The 24,360-nt window shown below is 30.8% G+C and overlaps 1 protein-coding gene and 1 long non-coding RNA gene across 2 annotated transcripts; both read right to left on the minus strand.

The window, feature by feature from the left end:
- Positions 1 to 1,211: 1,211 nt before the first annotated feature.
- LOC140820148 (uncharacterized) lies at positions 1,212 to 3,468 on the minus strand. The gene is made up of 4 exons (XR_012115364.1): positions 3,275 to 3,468; positions 3,119 to 3,192; positions 2,232 to 2,278; positions 1,212 to 1,520 (listed from the first exon to the last, which is right to left on the minus strand). It is a non-coding gene; the product is annotated as an uncharacterized lncRNA (long non-coding RNA).
- A 4,835-nt stretch (positions 3,469 to 8,303) lies between these two features.
- On the minus strand, positions 8,304 to 23,723 carry LOC140819408 (uncharacterized). Its single transcript, XM_073179491.1, has 4 exons — positions 22,782 to 23,723; positions 11,032 to 11,388; positions 8,957 to 10,948; positions 8,304 to 8,864 (listed from the first exon to the last, which is right to left on the minus strand). The coding sequence occupies exons 1-4, from the start codon at positions 23,680 to 23,682 to the stop codon at positions 8,485 to 8,487; spliced, it is 3,630 nt and encodes a 1,209-aa protein (XP_073035592.1). The 5' UTR covers positions 23,683 to 23,723; the 3' UTR covers positions 8,304 to 8,484.
- Positions 23,724 to 24,360: the final 637 nt, after the last annotated feature.

Below are 24,360 nucleotides of genomic sequence, written 5' to 3' on the forward strand. Positions count from 1 at the left end.
AATGATGATCAATGAATCTGTAGCGCGGACAAAACCCTTTACAACTCATTAACACAAAAATAGAGAGCATAAGTTCAAGGCATAAGCTAACTTTCGTATTCCAATAAAAGAACAATTCGCTATTCATCTACTTTGATTGAACCAAGATCTTACTTTTTGAGTTGTTTGTTTTATTTATTTCTATTTAATGCAAATAATAACAATTTATATTTAATATAGAAATGTATTGATTTATTTATTTAGACAATTTTTGAAAAATTATGATTATAAATAAGTTTTTATATTTTGCTTTTTCTCTAAGGTACAAAATAAGCAGATTTTATAATGATTCAATTAAAAAACGATTACTATTTACTTGATAAATCGTATTGCACATGAAAAACTATTAAAGTAAATTTTATGTTATAATATTTACCTTAAAAGAACATTTATTTTAATCATATGCTTGCATTCAAAAGACCCGTACATTTCAACGTAACACGTCAATATTTGATGGATGAGACTAAAAGATATTTGTCTTAAAAATTTATTTTTATTTATATTTTATAGCTGCAACAATGACATACTGAAAAATAATCACAATAGAAAAAATCATGAAAAAAATACAGAGAAAAAAATTAAAAAAAAATCAGTACCCCACTATCTCGGAAACTACCATGAACATCAGGGTTCACATTCAATTCGTGGACTTCGGCGATTAATTCTGGCAGATCCATTCCAACTTCATTATGTGCACTACTTTTCATATTCACATTCTTTTGAGAAACAACAAGAACCACTAACTCGGGCACTTGAATTCATCTAAGCTCTAGAGCTATAACACATAAATATCCAATTCTTGTAATCAAATTGTTTTACGTCACCATAAAATAACATAGATTAGAAGTTCAAAGCTCATAAGTATTGATAAATAAGAGAAAAAATAGTTTACATTATAATTATGTGCAAGATGGAAGATGAGATTGTTTTAATATTTTAACTTTTCGTGTGGAAGATGGAAGAGCATATGTGAGACCTATTTATTCTAATGACAGTTAATTATCAAACAATTATTATTTGGTTTAAAGCAGCAGCGGAAAAATGTTTAAAATACTTTAAAACGGACTTCAGGACCTAGAAAAATTTCGACACGACCTCCCCGTAAGTAGGACATCCCGAAAAACTCAAGCAACAGTTTATATCAAAATACACTCCAACATGAGTCATTAAAACAAAAACCGAAGTCAAACAACTTATAGCCGCAGTGGCCAAGACTAAGCAGAAATGAAAACTTACCAAATACTCACCAGATCATAAGAAGCACAGAGTCGACTCAGAACATCACAAAAACAACCAAATATCACTACAGATACACGGGGCATATCCCCGACAAATAAACTACAACACAAGACTGAAACAAACTCAAGACATACATATAGACTATCTGGGAGACTTCACTGAACGAAACCAAGCAATCCAACCTCAATCCCGAGCTCCACTGGCGGAACCTCGGCCTGATGCTGCAAAACGACTCGGGAGATCTACCATGGTGCCCAATAGAAACCACAACAGCCCCCTCAGAAAACAACTGAGGTTAGGATTCTGGTATGAAACAGTTCAAAAATAACAACAATAAACATAAATCATGCATAATCATATAATAAAATGTAATATGCAATGCATGAAAGGCTCAACGAATAATCGGGATAGCAGGAGCCAATAAACGGTACGATAACAAGTAGAATAATGCTCGAGCAACAACACACAGGGGAGCTACATCATCATGCAGCTAAACCGTCCTGCCAAGTATGCGAGGTATGCCGTGCTGTGCCTAATAAGCACCCACGACTCGGCCTCCATACAGCTGATAACGATACAACAGGAAGGCACAATAACGAACAACATATGATGTCAATATTTCAAATGCACATCACACAGAAAAAGCATCAAGAAATAAACAATCATAGTTTCGGTATCAGTGATAACTCGACTCATAAGCCGCCAGCTGATTCCGAAATAACCACGTGTGCCAGGAATACAATACAACAAATAGAACGGGTAATAAGAACGATATGGATCAACGAGAATGCCATATGCCCTATACTAAATGCCGTAAAATATGTCAAATAATTGATAGTATAATTAAACAAGGCATTTAATTCACATAACTCACACAAGTCACATAAACAACTTATATGCGAGTAAAGCAAAATTTATAATTTACCGCCGTATGTTAACGAACTGTAACAGACCTATACCGACTGGTAACGAAAACAAGCTCAACTTTGATCTCCTCGGCCTAACAATAGGATAATATAACGAGTCGAGTAAATTTCCAATTCAATAACAATATTTCCAAATTTCAGCTTGTACCTACGCTCAGTTTTAAAGTCAAAACTTAACCAAGATATACTTATCATACATGGTTGGAATCCTAACTCAAAAACCCATATTTCATCAGAAGATGTCAACAATAAATTCAATCATCTTGACACGGATAAACACCCACAACCAGAAATCTAGAAAAATGAATTCTGTTACTGTTTCAGATTCGGCACCTATGACCATAAAATTCATATCTATTTCATTTTTACTCAAATCAATATCCGCCAAATGGAAATGAAAGACAAGTTAAATATCTAAGTTTTCTACAAGAAACCATTTCCAGAATCTGAGTAGATTAATCTCAGTATTAACAAGAACACGCTGCTACTCACACATTTCACGGATAGAACTCTAATACTGAGTAGTTTCAGTAAAACGAGCATAACTCTCTCAATTCTTAATGAAAATTAACGATTCAAGTCATATTTCGAAGAAAAGACATAGCTCTACAACTTTCATTTAACCAAAAATCCAGAATCCGACTGCACAAAGGTCATAATCCCGAATTACAGTAAGTATTCTACCCAGCTCAATTGCAGAATTCGATTTTGACACATTTTGGTAGAAAAATCATATCAAATTCGTTTCTTATTGAAATTCGATGATTCCAGCGGCTCTAGAAAGCTAACAAACAGATCTACAAGTTCTAGTTGAAGCACAAGTCGAGATTCTTAGTGCACAGTACACATAAACCTGAAATCAGAAGCAAAAGCTGGAATTTTTGGACCCGAAAAACCCAAGATTCGAAGCTTACTCTCGTTGCTAGCGGTCTCAAGGTGAAGCTGAACGAAGCTCGCCTAAAATACATTAAAGCTCTGCTGAAGATGGCTCGAAAACAGGGAAAGAACGCTGCTAACAAATCCTCACCAAAAAGACATTAATCGACCAAGAAAACGATACAAATACTCACCAAAATCGGACAAGAACCCGGGCAAGAACGGCTCACGAATGGAGCACTCGCTTGGCTTCAATCTACTTCGATCTCCTTTTATTATGGTTGCTGCTATCTGCTATGTCTTCAGCTGTATCTCACGGTGGTTGGATTGAGAAATTCAGGCGGCGCGGCTGCAGCTAGCTGGAGCAAGGAAGCCGATGAGTTGCGAGTATAATATAAATTATTTATTAAAATTAAGGTCATCTCCAACCCATAAATCTATTTTGGTGCAGTTTCTGCACCAAAATAGTGCAGTTTCTGCACCAAATACAACATTCATCTCCAACTCATTTACTTCAAATCTTACACTAAAAAGTATATTCTTAGAATATTCTTTTTGTGTACTATTTATTTATAAATTTAACGATATAATTATAATTAATGTTAACATTAGTATTATAATTATAATTTTTCTTATTAATAGCTAAATTTATTTATTTGATTCTTATATATATTAACTCTAATATTTATAATACGAATTAATACAAATGCTTCATTATTAAAATTGACATAATTTTAATACAGATAATTTATTTTTAGAACTTAATATGAATCCAAATTCAAACATCTGAACAACTATATTCCTCCCACAAATGATTAATTAAAGTATTTCGTAGTGCATAGTGAGCATCTTTGTCTTTTATCCTTTTATATCGAGCGAGAACTATGTAATTGTTATCTTTGTAATTTTCAATTATGTATTATCTTCGAATTTGTATTCCAATTATGTATTATCTTTGTATTTTGTATTTCAATTGGGTATTGTAATTTTAATTTTAAAAATATCGATGTTGGTTTTTCTGATATTTTATCAATTATATATTTACGAGAGTTCAAAATGTCAAAAATAAAATAAAAAACTAGAAATATTTTTATAAATTTTCTAATATAATTATAATTAATTTTTTTGTGTTTTAATTTTTTATTATGAATTATATTTTATATCAACACGATTTAATTTTACTCATCAATTATATAATATTATTATTAAAAATATTTAATACATATTTATATTAATTAAAAAAACATTAAAAAAATAAAAAAGGCCCAAACCCAGCGCCATTCAAAAATGGCGCTGGGTTTGTCCTCTGCGCCAAATTTGGTCCAGTTTTTGAATTTATTTTACACTCGTGTGTTATTTAAACTCTATATATATTTTATATCGTTAAATTCTTTGATATTATAAAATACATATTTTTAACACACTTTTTGAATTTATTTGACATAAATAATTACTTTAATTTACAACTCAATAATTATTTAAATAATACCAAATTATCGGATAAGTAATTATAGGGCATTACAGCATAACTGCAGCCAAATAAATTAAAACAACATTTGAAATGAAAATAAAAAATATTAATTTTTCGAAGAAGCTATTAGAGACGGATTATAAACATAAAAGCAATTGTAAATCTGAAACGTTGTTTTTGACGGCATATATTCAATCTTAAAGCAAACAATTACAAAAATTGTAAAATACAAACAACAATTCTAAATTACTGAGATCGAGCACCCTGAACTCGTGGAGCAAAATGAAGTCTACTTCTGACATAAAAAATAAAAAAATAAAATAAAAAGTATTCCCTCTCACGTGGAATCACACAATGCTTGTATGGAATCCAGAAATTTAAAATAAATAATTCAATTAATCGTATTAATAAAGATCGAGCTTTTTCATCTTCTAATGGTCTGCATACAGACTATTATTTTATTAATTATTATTATAAGTAAAATATAAAACTTTAATAAATTTTAGTGGCTTCTGTAATCCTAAGTCTTGGGCCTTGAAGTTTCCTCTTCTGCATATTATATTAATATTTACTAAAAGAAGTATACAAAAGACCTTTTCATTTGCTTAGCAAAAATACCCCAGATACATAAATCACAATGTAAATATAAATTATTCTTCTATTATATTACAAAAAAACTATTCTTCTTATAATAAATTTTAAATTCTCAAGGATTTCGAAAAATTAAAATATGTATTAAAACTTCCAACTTTAGGGAAAATTATATATGTATTATCTAGAATTATTTACTTCTAATTAAAATTTTAATTTTAATTTTTATTATGCATTCATTGAACAATTACAATAACCATAGCACATAAATACATGAAAATGAAAGGAAAAATGTGTGTATCATAGTCATGAATTTTTTAAATTTACTTGTGTTTTTTCTATTATAGATTTTACCTTTTAAATTTACTTGTGTTTTTTCTATTACAGGAGAACAAAACATTTTTAAAAAAAATATTTTCGTTAGTTTATTGATATTGAACTGCAAGTATTTGAAATCCATCAATACAAATATATTAATCTTAGCTCTTTAACTATTTCATCCAAACAAAATATAGATAGGCATTAAAGTTTATGCAATTATTTTGACGATGTTTCCGGTGCTCGTAATATCTTTTTATCTATAAATAAAATGCATAACTTCCAAAGATACTAATTATTTTAAGCAAAAATTTCACCAATACTATGTCATAACCGTGATTTCAAAAAAGAAACTCACCTCTATTAACATTTGCAGCAGCCTCCATGGCTTGATATATAATAAACCTCTTTCAAATATTTTAAACCATATGTTTTTTCTGAGAACATTTCTGGAAAAGAGGAGGTGGTGCAAATCAAGTAAAAGATTGACGTGAAATTAAATAATAGTGAAAAAAAGACAAAAAATAAAAAATAAAAAAATATATCACAAAAGTAAATCTCTTCCAGTTAAACTTTATAAAATGGGTCACTGGTACGTAAAACTAATACAAACACTTGTCCATATATTTAAATTAAAAACAATTAACGAAGAAATTTGTTAACGGGGATATATAGGTTGGGGTTGCACTTGGTTTAAGCCCATGCATATATCATTTATGCTAGAGTTTGGTTTTTATTCTAATTCAAATTTAGTAACCTTTTAATGTCTAATATATATAGAATTCATCAGTAGTGTACATGATTTTACTTTTCAAATCATAATAAGAAAAATCTTAAAATATACATATATAATGAGAACGAATTCAAATTTTTTGTTAATAGTTTCGAACCTTGGCAGATATAATTTTGAAAAAATGAGAGGATAATGATAATGATGATACATGACACTGGAGATTAATTTAGAGTGGTGATATTTTTTTTCATAGAATAGTGATATTTCAATAAACATCACGATATAGAAATGAGATGAATATATAATTGTTAGAAAAAAGTTATGTATTGGTAACATATATGCATCATTCAAGTCAATTAAGTTAAAATTTGTAACGTCTATTTATCATTCAACTCAATTAACTTGCATAAAATAATTGGTTGATTTCTATTATTAATTTATAGAAAATAAATCCTCATTTAGTTAAAATGGTAAGAAATGAAATTTTTGTAGTTCACTACTTTAAGCAATTATGTATTGTGCATTGAAGGGGTGAATGAAGTATTTTTTTTAGTTTATTTTCAATTATCATGTCTAAATATTTTTTTCTCAAAATACAATTTATGCCCATAAACTTTCTTTAGCTAATATAGTGTTTTATTATTTTGTTAGATAAAGTAAATTTTATCATTGTTTTGATGCAATTAATATCTAGAATAAAAAATAATATTATGATATTAAAATAAAAAAAATTATAAATTAGATCGGAAGGAGACTTGTCTAACAAAAAAATCGACTCATGCAACAGTTTCATAAGAATTTTGTGTAATCTAAAATAGGCACGCAGAACTGTGATATTTTCATTTATGGTTGTTGTTCGCTTAAAAATATTCATAATTTAAAGTCTCATTTTTTATATATATAATTAAGGTTTGAAAATATAAAAAAAAAATTATTCAAAAATTATTTTACAGTTTTAAATAATATACTAAATATCATTTATCATTTAAAACCTAAAAGAAACATAAAAAGACAACCCCGATAATTAGTTAAATGAAAAATAAGATGGGAGTATCATTGGTATGTTATATATAAAATATATAAATAACATGTTGCCAAGAAATACTATTTATAAAATATTGAATGTGTAACCTTCACATTAATAATAAGAGTAGGTATCTTGTGAGACGGTCTCACGAATCTTTATCTGTGAAATGGGTCAATCCTACCGATATTCATAATAAAAAATAATACTCTTAGCATAAAAAGTAATACTTTTGAATGGATGACCCAAATAAGAGATCTGTCTCACAAAATACGACACATCAGACCGTCTCACCCAAGTTTTTGCGTAACAATAAAGTCATTGAACATGGTAATGATAAAAAATCGATGAAATTGAAATTGTGCCAAATAACCAGAAATAGAAATATTATCAAATAATTGATTTTATTCTCATTTATCATATAATAAGACATCTATACTGAAGTATAGGTGCAAGAAAATTACACCTCACTTTATAACGATGACATTTAATAATGTAATTTAATGATAATGAATAATGGTTCATGCACCGTGTCATTTAATAATTATTGTCCCACTTTGTAGTCCATATCCAAACTATTTAGCTTATATAAATATATCGGATAAAGAATAAATTAATTAAAATAAAAATAAAAATAAGCAATTAATATTAATATTAATATTAATAATTAAAATGAGGAAAACAAAATGATGGAAGATCAAGAATCAAACAAGCAATTAATATTAATAATTAAAATGGGAAAACCAAAGGATGGAAGACCAAAAATCAATGAGCAATTTCGTCATAAATAACAAAAACATAAATGTAAGTACACATTTCAGAATTTTATTCATGCTTTTATATAGATATTAGATTAGATAAGATAGATTGCACTTCCAACACTATGAAAATGTTATTTCTTTAATTTAATTTTATTATCAAATTTTTAATCAATTTTTAGGTAACATTATTTTCAAATTTTCTTATGTTGTAATTTTCTATTAAAAAAATAAAAATACTACTATGAACCTCATGTGTTTAATGAGTTCAAAAAAATAAACGCACCAATTAAATGAATAAGCAATACATTGACTCCTACATATTCCATATCTCAAATTTGACCCGAAATTTTATATACTTTTTCTACCAATGTTCATGTAATTGATACAAACAATACATAGCTTTTGGGCAATATAGTAAAATCACGATGCAAAAACTTTAACCGTCTTCCACACTTTTATAGGCATCTAGATTTTTACAGAGGACAATTCCAACACTATATGAAACTTTATTTTTGCATGTATTGTGTCGTTTCTACCCCAGTGCTTGCTAGAAATGAGGATTTGATCTTTGTGAGTATCACCACTGTTTCAATCATGTTGATTCTTTCCTGTGGTGAAATGGCCAAACATTTCATCGCCAAGTCGAAAACAGACGAGACACACAGCTCCTTTGCCAAGAAATGTCGGTCTTCTTGGTCGAGTAAGCCAGCAGCAGCAATTTCAGTCACTATGTTTTCTTGTAATGCTTCACTCACCCAATCCTTTAAGCTCATTTCTTCTGTAAACTTGTCGTCTGTCGGCTTCTTACTCGTAAATAGCTCCAGCAATGTGATGCCATAACTGTAAATATCACAGCTTGTTGATACCTTCCCCTCTGATCCATACTCTGATACAAAGAATTTTTTTTTGTTCGCGGTTTAAATTGTCAGATTAAAAGAGAAAATGATAATGTTGAAAAAAAGAAAAATTTATGATCACCTGGTGCCATATATCCGATGGTTGCCAATGTGATTGTTTGATAGAAAGTCTCCCCTTCTTCAAAGATTTTGGCGATTCCAAAATCGCCAACATGTGCTATCATATCTTTGTCTATCAGGATGTTACTAGGCTTTAAATCGCAATGAATGATCGGAGACGTAATCCCATGATGAAGATACTCCAGAGCTAGTGCAATATCAATTGATATGTTCAATCTCTGTAGCAAATCCAAGAAATTATTAGTCGAATATAGCCAATTCTCAAGGCTACCGTTAGATATGTACTCCAAAACCAATGCTTTGAAATCTATGTTGCTGCAACAACTTATGACACGAACTAAATTCTTGTGACGAATGGTGCTCATTACTTCACACTCGACTTCAAAGCTTTTGATAGCCCGTTCTAGTTGCACGTTGAAAACCTTCACCGCAATGTTTAAGCCATCAGAGAGTGTTCCTCTGTAAACTGAACCAAAGCTCCCTATGCCGATAATGCTGACTTCACTAAAGTCTTCCGTTGCTCGTCGGAGTTCCAGGTAAGAAATCCGTCTCCAAGAATGAATTGATGGGATCTCAACTTGAGTTTGTTTTTTGTTAGCTTTACGTCTTTGTAGTAGCCAGATTGACAAGGACACTGCCAAGATAGCTAATAAAGTAGGAGCTAAAATGTATTTGATAGGGGAAACATGTTTTGACCTAGACTTATAAACACCTTCAAGTTGACAAGCTGGGACATGCAGCCGAACATCGCCACAAAGTGCATAGTTCATTGCATACGATTGATCTGTAAATTTTGAGAAAGGTCCTCCTTTTGGGATTTCTCCTTCTAGTTTATTGTAAGATAGATCAAGGTAACTTAGAAACATAAGGGACTCTAACGACTTTGGAATATATCCGGTGATATTATTGTGTGAAAGATCCAAAGATAACATGCCTCGCAAGTCTCCCAAAGACTGAGGAATACTACCTTGAAGATTATTGTGTGCGAAGGATAGGTTCTCCAAAGAGTGGAAGTCACCAATATTTATTGGGATATCACCCGAAAATAGATTCCAAGACAAGTCGAGATTCCACAGTAACTTCGAATTCGGGATCTCTGATGATATGTTTCCACTTAAGAAGTTTGTGGACAAGTTTAGTTCCGAAAGACCTGCAATATTCCACAAGTTTGGTACCACAGAAGTCAATCTGTTGGAGTCTAAGAACACTCTACTGAGAAATTTTAATTCCCCAAAGCATGATGGTATAGTACCGTTGAGCATGTTTTCACTCAAGTACAAGTCTCTCAATCTGTTCAGTTGGCAGAGTTCTGTGGGCATGTTCCCCTCCAATCTATTTTGTTGGAGATATAACCGATCCATTCGTGTTAGTTTCCCTACCGTTTCCGGGATCAATCCTGTTAACTCATTGCTATGTAAATCAACAGATTTGAGGCCTGTCAAGTTTCCAATTGTAGGAGGAATGGATCCCTTTATTTGGCAATCAAATGCGCTGAAAAAGCAGAGGGATTTGGATAAAGTCCCAAGTGAGGCTGGTAGGATTCCGTTCAATTGGTTTGATGACAGATCCAGGTCCTCCAAGAGAGGACAGTCGGACAGTGAAGAGATAAATCTCAATTCTTGATTCGGACTTCCCCCAATCAGATTATTTTTTCCAAGATATAGAAACCTCAGACCCCTTAAGTTTCCAAAATTCGGCACCACACCCGTGAATGAGTTATTGACAAAGCTGATAATCGAGAGCTTAGAAGCATTGTTTAGAGTATTTGGGATCATTCCAGTGAGGTTGTTGCTATCTAGACTGAGTACTTGTAAATTTGGAAGTGAAGTCCCAATATTTTGGGGAAGTTGACCTGTGAAGTGGTTGTCAAAAAGCTCCAGCACTGTCAGCGTTGAGATGTTGAAGATGGAAACAGGAATGGACCCAGAGAAGCCATTTTTACCCAAGTAAATCCCCTCAAGTTTAAGATTGCCTAGCTCCGAAGGTATCTCTCCTGTAACAAGAAATACCGTGAATATTACACTAACGAGCATAGAAAACATGCATAATAATATTAAGAGACAAGAAGTAGAAAACCCGTCATCTTGTTATGTCCTAAATTCAAGATCTTGAGTTGAGTCAGGTTCCCAACTTGCTCAGGTACAGCGCTTGTGAATTCATTATCATGAAGATCTAGATTCGAAAGCTTTCTGCAATGCAGTAAGATGGGAATGATTTGTCCTCTCAGGTGATTTGATCGAAGTGCCAGCTGGTCAAGATTTGGGAGCTGAATGTCCAATGGGAGGCTTCCCGACAAGTCGTTGAAAGAGAGATCAAGCCGTATTAGAGAAGATAAGTTGAAGAGAACAGATGGAATTTCCCCTGATATGGAGTTATTGAACGTGTTGAGTATCTCTATTTGAGAGAGATTACCTATCCCCACTGGAATACTTCCTACAAGGTAGCCAAAACACAAGAAAATATGATATATATATATATTTTGTAGTACCGTGAGATTGATCTAATGTACATTCATTCGATTGATTTATATATGATTAATGTATGTTTTTTTTTAATGTTTTATTAACACTTTTTTAATTGTGTTGATGTTGGACGTATGGATTTAAATGAATATATATATATATATATATATATATATATATATATATATATACTATCTACTACTATTATGAATATATGAGTTTGAATTGTGAGCTTATCATTTTACCCTTTTATTTATTTTATAATTAGTCATGTCCATTTGGATCTTTAAGTAATTTCCTATGTTAGTTTAATATGTTAATTAATAGTTTACTTAACTTTCATTTGTGAGTATTCTTTTATACCATTTCATTTGTTTTATATTTTGTCATATTCATAAGGTTCTTTTAGTTATTTTTCATGTTAGTTTAATATGATAATTAATAGTGCACTTAACTCAATCAAATTATTTATTATTTTGATTTTACTTATAAATTTATCATAATGTTATACATTTAAAAAATTGCTAATATTACTAACATCTATTTTATTTTATTTTATTATTATAAATATGTGACTTTTATTTGTAAACTTACTATTTTACCGTTTTGTTTATTGTCATTTTTCATATTCGTTTAATATGATAATTAATAGTGTACTTAACTCAATCAAATTAATTATTATTTTTATTTTACTTTGTAAACTTACTATTTTACTATTTTTTTTGTTTTATAATTTGTATAATGGTCATGATGTTCTTTAAGTTATTTTCTACGTTAGTTTAATAGGATTATTAATATATCACTTAACTCAATCGAGCTATTTATTACTTTAATTTTACTTTTATTTTTAAATTTAAATTTTACTTTTATTTTTAAATTTAAATTTAATTACTTTAATTTATACAATGACATCAAATTAATAGAAAATCACTCTCATAATTTCATACATTAAAAAAAATATTAATATGACGAACATTAAAGTAATAATAGGAAGACGAATGGAGATGAGTGACACTGAAAAAATTTAAATAATTAAAAAATATTAAGGTCATATAAAACATCTTCCGATTTATAATAGAGATATTTTGAGACTACTTATGTATCAACAAATATATGTGATTGAGAGAAAATATTTGTATATATGTGATTTCAATATAAACATTTAAGCTATTTAGTCAATTTTCGATATATGGTGTTAAATAAATATTATCGATTAAATATATGATTTTCATTTGTAACCTTACCATTTTACCATTATTTTTTACAATTTGTCATGTTCATGATGTTATTTAAGTCATTTTTTATGTTAGTTTAATAAGATCATTAATAGTGTACTTAACTCAATCAAGCTAATTATTGTTTTAATTTACTTATAAATTTAATTTTATTTACTAAATTTATACATTTTCGTCAAATTCATTAAAAATATCTACCATATTGATGATAGATAATAATGAGCAAATGAAGGGAGATGAGTCGGATTGAATAAAAATATATTATTGATAAATTTTAAGGTTATATAAAACTTCTTTCTCCCATTTAGAATAAAGATATTTTCAAACTCTTTATGTGTCAATAGAGATATATAATTGAGAGAAATGTTTATATGTAAGTTATTTCAAATACTATTTTTAAGCTATTTAGTCAATTTTTTTTTATATATGCTACTAAATAAATATTACCAAATAATATGCTTCATTTGATCATTTTGTGTTCTTGCAATGAGATGAGTTTTTTAACACAACATTACATGTTTTGGTGTTATATGTCGTTTGTATTGATCATTTTATGTTTGGATTCCTTATGTGATTTGTTTGTTCACCGAAAGAAAATATAAAACAAAACTATATATCCCACAAAAATGATTATTTTTAATTTTTTTTCCTTGAGATATTTTGTTAATTCTGAAACACATAATGCATGTTTCCGGTTTGCTTAGATTACTTAGTCCGAAGCGACTTAGAAAATATAAAAATGATTAAATGTTTCTTCGTTTTTAGCTTATATCTCAGAATATAAAGAGATAATATTTTTCTATTTATTGGGACAGATGTATTTCCAGACTTCTGTCTATAAACCAGTATTCAAAATTTTTATAACATTATTATATTCTTTATTCAAAACTTTTTATTTAAATTGATTTAAGGTATTTGAATTTGAGTTTTATGTGCTTGATTATATTATTTATTGTGAAATTAATAGGTGGACTAAAAAAATTAGTGGATCTATGAGTCTTCTGGTAGACGACAAACATGGATAAATTGTTAAAAGAGATAATATCAAGTAGATTTTTGACATACAATTTTGTTCTAATTAAATGATTATGCATGATTCTAAATTTTAATTGTATCACAAGTTAACGTATGTTTTGTCGTTGCCAGATATATTTTGTCAACGGTCTAATATTTTTCTTTGATTTAAAGAAAATTGTGTGACTTCTTGTTATATTTTTAGTTCTTAAGGTTTTATTAAATGATTTTTCATGATGATTTTGAGGCACCATTTTTTTCTTTGTGTGTTTTTTAAAAAGTAAAATATTTTTGAAATCATGACGTTAATAAGGTGCCCACTCTTTATTTGAAAAAAAAAATATTGAAAAATTTATAAAAATTTTGAATAATATGAGTTAATATTTAATTTGAGAGTGATTTATGTTTTTTGTTGCTCGTATATACTTCAATTTCTTTGCTATTATATTAAATAAATTATTTTTGAACTTTGAGTTATCATTTTTTATTGAGGTTGTTTGTGTCATGAATTTTTAAAATTCATTTTGTTTAGTATTGTTGGCGGCAATTGATTTTTTTGATATTCTATTATTTGTCTTGTTGTTTATATGAAAATATGTATGAGAGTACACCAATTAAAGCCACATATTTTGAGTCTTATGTTCTACAAAGAGGGTAATATATGATTTATGTGAATTGTATAATTTATTGGTTCTTCATACATTTAGTTAAGAAATGAATCAAATTTTGAACAAAAAATTTATGACAAACATAGTGGATGAAAAAAACATGTTCAAAAAATAATGTTGCGTATTACTATGTCCCTATTTTTGTATGAATAATTCAAACATATTTTTTTAGATATTTGAAATTAGGTCAAACTAAGTGACATGAAACATATACATATATATTTGAAGGCGTATTTAAAGCAAAATATTAAGATCAAGAATGATTCAGATTTAAATTTCAACGCAGCACAATGAAGAAGAAATTGAAAAATTGTATGTAAACCTTTAAGGATTATATAGTGATTATGTTACTACTTCATGGTTTGCAACATATTGATGCCATATAAAATATCAATATATCTCAAAAAATAAATAAAAAGAAAAAATTCTTCGTTCAGAAAAAGAAATACATGAAAAAAATTGTGTATAATTCTCATTCTATTTTTAATGGTATGAGAACAATTTTAAGAGTGGATCTCATGTGAGATCGTCTCACGAATCTTAATCTGTGAAATGGGTCAACCCGACGGATATTCACAATAAAAAGTAATACTCTTAGCATAAAAAATAATACTTTTTTCATGGATGATTAAATAAGATATCCGTCACACAAATACGACCCGTGAGACCGTCTCACACAAGTTTTTGCCCAATTCTAAAGCTTTGTGGATACAATAGATCAATTTTGTGCATTTTTATTAAATCGAAACATTGAGCCGGTTGCACTTTATTTCTTCCAATATTATCTCGACAGATTTCGAGGTGGCTAAGAGGTTTTTTTTTTGTCTATTTTTTTAGTTAAAGTGGCTAACAAACTAATTCATGAGATATATTATGGTAACATAGAGAACTACTCGCCAAATAAATTCACTTTGCCGAATAATGAAATTCAAATTGAATTATACAATATTTCAACAAACTAATTTTGTCTATTATAAGATGCTCATGAAATCTAAACAGTTGTATTATTAGATGAAATATTGAATAAGACAAATACTTTGATATATATATTTGAATGATATCGCATATACATATTTTAATTACGTTATCCGTGTCCTTCTCAAGATTTTTAAAATACAATAATTAATTTTGTATGTCGTTCCACAATATATAAAATATTATAAAACAAATGTAAACTCGATAGAATAATTTTTTTTATGATATTGAAACTATATCATCCCCGTGATATAATGCACGTAATCATTGTTCCAAATCTTCTAAAAAATGACGAACGAAATGAATTTCCTGAATTGCGTCAAATTAAACGATGACACAGTTCTAATATATAGTCATCTGAAAAGATTTTCGAATTTTTTTCTCACACTGATTGAGAAATAATCGTTAAAAATTTATTAAACTTATAGTTATATGTTGATAATATTGATATTAAATATATAAAAATGATATTACAAATATCACGATGTTTGAAAAAATTACAGCACCATTCATTGGTTATGTTGTTGAAGAATATATAGGTTATACATATTTTTGGTCACAAGTAAAAATCAATCACGACTAAAAACAACATGTATTCTTATGAGTTATAGTTGATGATTGTCAAAAACTGAAAAATCATTCAACAATAAAATAAATATTTGAAAAATAAGATTATTGGATAAAAACAATGTAGAAAATCGAAAAAACTTCCTGATAGGGAAGTAAACTACGAACATGTCAGATCCCAGATGAGGATTTTAAATAACATAATAGATATTAAAGACGATCATATATATACTTGCTGATTATATACCAAAATGGTTAGATGTATATTATAACAAACTACGACAAAAAATTGTTAATTTATCAAAATCAACCAAGAAGTATATTGAAAAGTGTTTCATGTGGATAAGATAACTTCTCTGATTCATATACCGTCTATGGTCATAATTTTTGATTTTGTGGTTTGGTTTGTTTCAATTAATAATGTTATTAGCCATATTTTAATTCATTTAAATATTATCAAAATTTTGTACTTATATTTCCAGCAATTTAGTTGCTCACGTGCAACGCACGTGCACTTTTCTAGTATATATATATATATATCTTTATTTATCCTTTTTCTAAATTATATATATAAATCACTTTCATTTGTGAATTTCTTTATTTATCCTTTTTCATTTATTTAATTTAATTTAAGTTAGCAAACAAATTAATAGGTTATCTTAAAGGATTTTTTTTTTTTTGCAATTCATTGTCCATTTTAAATGAATTTGGACATTAATACAAATTCCTCTTTCTTTCCTAACTTTTATGCCAAAAAAATTATTTATTTAAATTTTTTTGTTACTTTAAATTAGAAAATTAAATTAATATGTTTTTAGGAGCTTTTTGTAATTCATTGTCCATCTTAAATGGATTTGGACATTAATACACATTCCTATTTCTTTTTTAAATTTTATGCCAGAAAAATAATTTATTTACATTTCTTAGTAAAATCTAGCATCTAACATACGTATAAATATATGACTTCTAATTATGAATATTTTAATATACCTTTATTCATTTAATTTATCAAATTAAATCAATAATTTTTTTAATGGATTCTTTTATAATTTATTGTCTATCTTAAATGCCTTTGGATATTAATGCATATTGAATTTATCAATTTACCCATGATTTTTCTTTGTTGCTGCTAAAATTTGTTACTAAAATTAGTGTATTTCTTCATAATTGCTAATGAATATTTCATATTTATATCTTATATTTTCTTTTATTTTACATATAAATAAGTCACATTTATAACAAATTGATTTTAAAATAATAAATTTTTTAATGGATTCTTTTATAATTTATTGTCTATCTTAAATGCCTTTGAATATTAATGCATATTGAATTTATCAATTTACCCATTATTTTTCTTTGTTGCTACTAAAATTTGTTACTAAAATTAGTGTATTTCTTCATGGTTGCTAATGAATATTTAATATTTATATCTTAACTTTTCTTTACATATAAATAAGTCATTTTTATAACAAATTGATTTTAAAATATGAACTAAGAAGCATCGTATATTTTGTAGATATTGAAATATGTTAAAGATTATTTGTAAGAATATTTTTTTAACGTAAAAGTATTCTGTGATTGCAATTTTGCAATACTTTTCTCAAATTATTTTTTTAATGAATTATTTTTTAATTGTGGTTTTACTACTTGTACATCTCATTGCGGGGTAGAAAACCTTGTACCATATATGGGTGTAACTCGCTTTAATTTTTAAAATATAACTAATAAAATTTGTGAGTTCTTCAACTATATTTTTCAATTTTTTCATAATATTATAAACACGTTATATTATTTTTTATAAATTTTATATATTTAATTTAAATTATTTTTACTAATTAATGTCTATAAATTTGTGAAACTCTTGATATTTTTATATAGCTGATAAGAAAAAAACTTATAATAAAATGTTTAATATTTCAGAAATAACTATCAAAAAATTTTTTTAGGAACTTAAGAATTTTTTTATGTATTTAAATTAATATTTTTAATTAATATCAATGAATTTATGAACCTCTTGATATTTTTATGCAGATGATAAGAAATGCTAAATTTTTGACAAATTCCAATAAATTGATTTAAGTAATAATTAAATAAATAGTTACTCAACAATTTAGTGATTTCACTTATGATTCATTATGTATTATGATAATATTTTAGATAAAAAAATGTTTTTAAAATAAAAGTTTTTATTATTATATATTTTGTTATCAATTTTCAATTGCGTTCTAAACATAATACAAAATATGATTATATTAACATTATTCTATTACGAAATCATCATATATAATATATTATTTGTTATATTGTTTGTTCTTTTCAACCTATTAATTAATTTCTAATTGTATATGATGAAATTACATACATAAAAACAATTTTTTCTTTTTTCTACATATTAATTAATTTGGCATTATATATGATGAATTTATATATATAAGCTATTTTTAACATTTCAAAATAACAAAATTGTTATTTAATATTACTCACTTAATAAATTAACTAAGTTATGTTTACCAATTCATTGTGCATTATTATTATGATTGCAATTTAATGAAGCATAGGTGAGGACATATAGTGGTCACCCTAACCATTAATATTTGTGTTTTAATTATTATTAGTAATTAAAGCTACTTTGTGTTCGATGAAATTATTTGATTAGTGAGAATAAATTTGATTTAGAAAAATGATTTCTAGAATGTAAAATAACATCTATATCATATGTGTTAGGTGCAATAATTGTTGATATAAGGTATAACAATCGAAATGTGACGTTTGAATTGTTTTACGATTAATCTAATAACTCGTGTTTTGCGTCATTGTAGTAGCCCGAATTCCAAATTGGGTAATTAACGGAGTAATGGTGATTAAGAAGGTTTAATGTGTAATTTTTGACCGAGTCATGATCGGACGGACCGAAGATGGTTCGGAAGCACCGAAGAGGTCGGAAGGTCCGAAGTGAGTTCGGTGGATCCGATCATTAGGTGTCAAGAGTTGATCGACACGTGGGAGTTCGGACGTTCCGAAGTGTAGGTTCGGTGGATCCGATCATGAGGTGTCAAGAGCAGCTGGACACGTGCATGTTCGGACGGTCCGAAGTGTATGATCGGAGGATCCGATCATGAGCTGTCAAGAGCCAATGGACACGTAGTGTTCGGACGTTCCGAAGTGTTGTTCGGAGGATCCGAACATGGCCTATAAATAGTGCTCGAATTCCTCATTTTGGTATTGCCATTTCTTGAGATTGAGTCTTTAGTGAGAGATTTGGAAGGTTCCAGGGTTAAGTTGTTGGTCGAGCGATAGCCAAGAGCTGCCAGGAGTAGTAGCGTAGCGGCGCCTGAGTTTCAAGGCAATCGACATCAAAGGGCTGTCGACGGACGAAGGTAAACCCTAAACCTTTGGTAGTACTAGGGAGTACTGGTTTTGCTAGTCGAGCATGGTAGTATTGATTGAGTATGCTTTTGATGCGTAGGCTTGTGCTAGACCTGATTAGCGGTGTTGCGTAAGGCTAGGCTTGCTGTGATAGAGGTACGAAAGTACTATCCGAGATATCCTGGTTGAGTATACATTCTTATATGTGTTGCATGATTATGTGGTGCATTGATATATGTCATATGATGCATGCTATTATGTCACGTTTATTACTGCACGTTGCATTTCATGTTGAGCCGTATTCTCCTTTGAGATAGCCTTTACTGTTGAGCTGTATCTCTTTCGAGATAAGCTATATCTTGGGGCCGCTCAGCCCTGTCTTGTGGACGCATGGACACCGAGAGTACACAGTGGCCGACGGGTCGGGAGGGCTTCGGTGGTCCGGGACATTTTAGGTCCACGTCTGTCTTGTAGTGGATGCAGTGACCCAGAGGTTGGACCGCGCGGCACTATCCACTTGGCGCCTCTAGACTGAGCATTGTTGAGATCCTTTTGTGACTCCTGTTTCTTGACTACCCCGGTATCATGATCATAGCATGTGCATTTCATATAGGTCTGTATACTCATACTTTTGTACTGGGCGTTCTTATCGCTCACGTCCTCGGTTTTGTTTATTCTTGGACACCCCATTCCCACGGGGCAGGCCTCAGGTTGGACAGCTCAGGAGGAGCAGGAGGAGGACGTTGAGTAGCTGGTTGGTTTAGTTTTCAGTACTATTCTATTTCGATTGGGTTGTATAACCATTATTTTGTTGACTTTTCCGCTGTTATCTCTGATTATTGTTAATTAGGTTAATTGCATGCTTAGTTCTTGCCTAGTAGGTGATTCTGGAACGGGTCACTACATTTATGGTATCAGAGCATGCGTACGATTTTGGGATATAGATTTCTGTTTTGGGAATTCCGTTGACCAATTTACTAGTTTCCCCATTCTATGTTGTAGCGATGGCTGACCACTTTGGTGATGAGAGTAGTCAGGGGAGTGTAGGTCGTTGGGGTGACCAGGACGATCGTAGACGTCATTCTTTCCGTTTCTACTCCGATGGGTCATTCGGTGTTAGCGAAGCGTCTAGTGATGGGTTGTCCCTTAGATTTTGAGGGTAACGATGTTGTTATTTTCGTTTTGTTCATTCTCTAAGCCTGATTTCGAGGACGAAATCGTTTTTAAGGGGGGGAGAATGTAGTAGCCCGAATTCCAAATTGGGTAATTAACGGAGTAATGGTGATTAAGAAGGTTTAATGTGTAATTTTTGACCGAGTCATGATCGGACGGACCGAAGATGGTTCGGAAGCACCGAAGAGGTCGGAAGGTCCGAAGTGAGTTCGGTGGATCCGATCATTAGGTGTCAAGAGTTGATCGACACGTGGGAGTTCGGACGTTCCGAAGTGTAGGTTCGGTGGATCCGATCATGAGGTGTCAAGAGCAGCTGGACACGTGCATGTTCGGACGGTCCGAAGTGTATGATCGGAGGATCCGATCATGAGCTGTCAAGAGCCAATGGACACGTAGCGTTCGGACGTTCCGAAGTGTTGTTCGGAGGATCCGAACATGGCCTATAAATAGTGCTCGAATTCCTCATTTTGGTATTGCCATTTCTTGAGATTGAGTCTTTAGTGAGAGATTTGGAAGGTTCCAGGGTTAAGTTGTTGGTCGAGCGATAGCCAAGAGCTGCCAGGAGTAGTAGCGTAGCGGCGCCTGAGTTTCAAGGCAATCGACATCAAAGGGCTGTCGACGGACGAAGGTAAACCCTAAACCTTTGGTAGTACTAGGGAGTACTGGTTTTGCTAGTCGAGCATGGTAGTATTGATTGAGTATGCTTTTGATGCGTAGGCTTGTGCTAGACCTGATTAGCGGTGTTGCGTAAGGCTAGGCTTGCTGTGATAGAGGTACGAAAGTACTATCCGAGATATCCTGGTTGAGTATACATTCTTATATGTGTTGCATGATTATGTGGTGCATTGATATATGTCATATGATGCATGCTATTATGTCACGTTTATTACTGCACGTTGCATTTCATGTTGAGCCGTATTCTCCTTTGAGATAGCCTTTACTGTTGAGCTGTATCTCTTTCGAGATAAGCTATATCTTGGGGCCGCTCAGCCCTGTCTTGTGGACGCATGGACACCGAGAGTACACAGTGGCCGACGGGTCGGGAGGGCTTCGGTGGTCCGGGACATTTTAGGTCCACGTCTGTCTTGTAGTGGATGCAGTGACCCAGAGGTTGGACCGCGCGGCACTATCCACTTGGCGCCTCTAGACTGAGCATTGTTGAGATCCTTTTGTGACTCCTGTTTCTTGACTACCCCGGTATCATGATCATAGCATGTGCATTTCATATAGGTCTGTATACTCATACTTTTGTACTGGGCGTTCTTATCGCTCACGTCCTCGGTTTTGTTTATTCTTGGACACCCCATTCCCACGGGGCAGGCCTCAGGTTGGACAGCTCAGGAGGAGCAGGAGGAGGACGTTGAGTAGCTGGTTGGTTTAGTTTTCAGTACTATTCTATTTCGATTGGGTTGTATAACCATTATTTTGTTGACTTTTCCGCTGTTATCTCTGATTATTGTTAATTAGGTTAATTGCATGCTTAGTTCTTGCCTAGTAGGTGATTCTGGAACGGGTCACTACAGTCATTAACACTACCGATATTAATATCACATCCAATCTGTTAGAATAGAATATAAGGTGACTCACAAGTTGGTTAATTGTTAGTATACAGCAAGGATAAAACTTATCTGATGCATGGTTAGTGGCCATAACCGGTAATTCAGTTAGTTAAAGGCTTGGAGTACTAGGGGTTCAGTTGGACAACTAACAGAGGCTTGGGAGAGATCAACCGGTAGTTATCTCTTGTTGATAAGCATATATAGCTTGCAAACTTGATTGTGAAGTCCATCAATAAAAGAGTTTGGCTTGTTCTCCCGTGGATGTAGGCGTTTTCATCGCCGAACCACGTAATTGATTGTGTTGTATCTTGTGTAGAGGAGTCTTGATCCATCATATGTGCTGTGTTGTGTTGATAGCAAACTTGATCGATAAATCTTTTCACAATCAACTCCTTTTTTTTCTCATTTATGAAATATGTATTTTTAACCTTATTAAAATTTATAGATTTATATTGTTTATAAAAACCTATGAACTAAAAGTATTGTGGCAATGAAAGACAGATAAATATAATTGTTCTATTTGCAATATAAATTTATATATTTTTGTTATATTACTATTAATTATATGTATGAATTGAACTTGTAATGGAGTATAAAATGATGGATAAATTTTTTTTTCAGTTTTTTTTTTCATAATTCGTTTATCGAGATGTTAAATTTGATCAGTTTTTATAGAAATAAAAATTTAATTTTGTTTAAACAATATATAGTGATAGTGGACTTAAAAAATGTTTTAGGAAGAAAATATGAGAGAATAGTCATCATTTACTAAGATTTTGTAATTACTAGATTAGTTTAGTGTTATACCTTCAAGATTGTTTCCGCCAATGTATAATTCCTTGAGCATTGTCAACTCCCCGATCTGTTTTGGTATGCTTCCACTAAATTCATTAGCCGACAAGGACAATATCTTCATGGATTTACACTGGTAAATGTTTGGAGGAATCGCCCCAGAGAAATTGTTCCAAGATAGCTCGAGTATGTTTAGTCGGGACAAATTGTCACAAAAGTTCATTGGGATCGTGCCAGTGAAGCTATTATTTGTGAGATCAATCACTTGGAGGGAGGAAATGTTGAATAACTCATATGGTATTGATCCTGTCATGTGGTTGGACCTCGTGCTCAATACTCGTAGACTAGAAAGATTACCTATTGCTTGTGGAAGAGTTCCATATAGATAATTTCTCGTCATATCGAATATCTCCAATTTCGAAAGGTTGGACAGACGAGGGATGACACCAGTAAAACTGTTGTTATTCATCGAGATTTGCTCAAGTTCTGTTAAGGCACCAAGAAACATGGGAATAGTGCCTGTCAAATTGTTGGCCCCTAATTTTAACACTTGCAATCTACGCAAACCTGATAATTCTTCCGATACTCGACCAGTGAAGCGGTTAGAACCGAGGTCCAAAGATCTCAAAAACGTCAAGTTTCCAAGATGTGGTGCGATGGTGCCTTCAAGATTCCAACCATGGAGGTCCAGTGTTGTGATCCTTTGGTTGGCACCACAAGAAACACCAACCCAGAAACAGAATGAAGCTCCGTTCATGGTAGACCAATTTCTTGCCAATATATCAAAAGGGTCTGAAGTGATTCTTGATTTGAATGCAAGAAGTGATTCTTCATCAACATTTGCGAAGGTGGTAGATTTATAACAGAAGAGTACTGTTAAAACTGATAAAGCAATAAGAAACGAGAGTTTTTCCATGAAATATGCAAAATGATCTTGTCAAATTATGTGTTAATGTATCTTCAAATATATAATGATTTGCCGAATTCTGTGTGTGTTGAAGTTGAAATTCGATAATTGATTTGGATTTTGTCGAAATTAACGGTGCGTATTAACTTTCCACAATCTCTGGTCCACCACCTCATCAGATTTTCCAACAGCATGAAGCAGGAAGTTGTCGTTTCATTCAATTCGACGATTCGTGAGACCAAACGATTTCTAATGTCATTGTCAATCCATTACTGTTGAAAATACAAGACAAATGAGTCGTTGCTTTACCAATGGTTGACTCAAGGAAGATTCGAATTCATGCAATTATCTTAATTGGTTTTCAATTAATTACACATAACTTTCATTATTTGTATCATCTGTTGACTCTGGAGTCAAGATTCCATACAATAATACAGATGGAAGCTAAGGTGGTAGATTTTTAACAGAAGATTATTGTTAAAACTGATAAAAGTAATAAGAAACGAGAGTTTCTCCATGAAATATGCTAAATGATCAAGAAATTCGATAATTGACAGAATGTTCATACAATAAGACACCGTTTAAACTTGTGAAATGAGATAACGAATGGTAGATAAGAAGATAAATTAATAAACATGGACAACAACATGATTTAACCTTAATCATTTATAAAATTTGAGACAAATA

This window comes from Primulina eburnea, chromosome 18 (assembly GCF_022965805.1).
Source record: "Primulina eburnea isolate SZY01 chromosome 18, ASM2296580v1, whole genome shotgun sequence".
Taxonomy (NCBI): domain Eukaryota; kingdom Viridiplantae; phylum Streptophyta; class Magnoliopsida; order Lamiales; family Gesneriaceae; genus Primulina; species Primulina eburnea.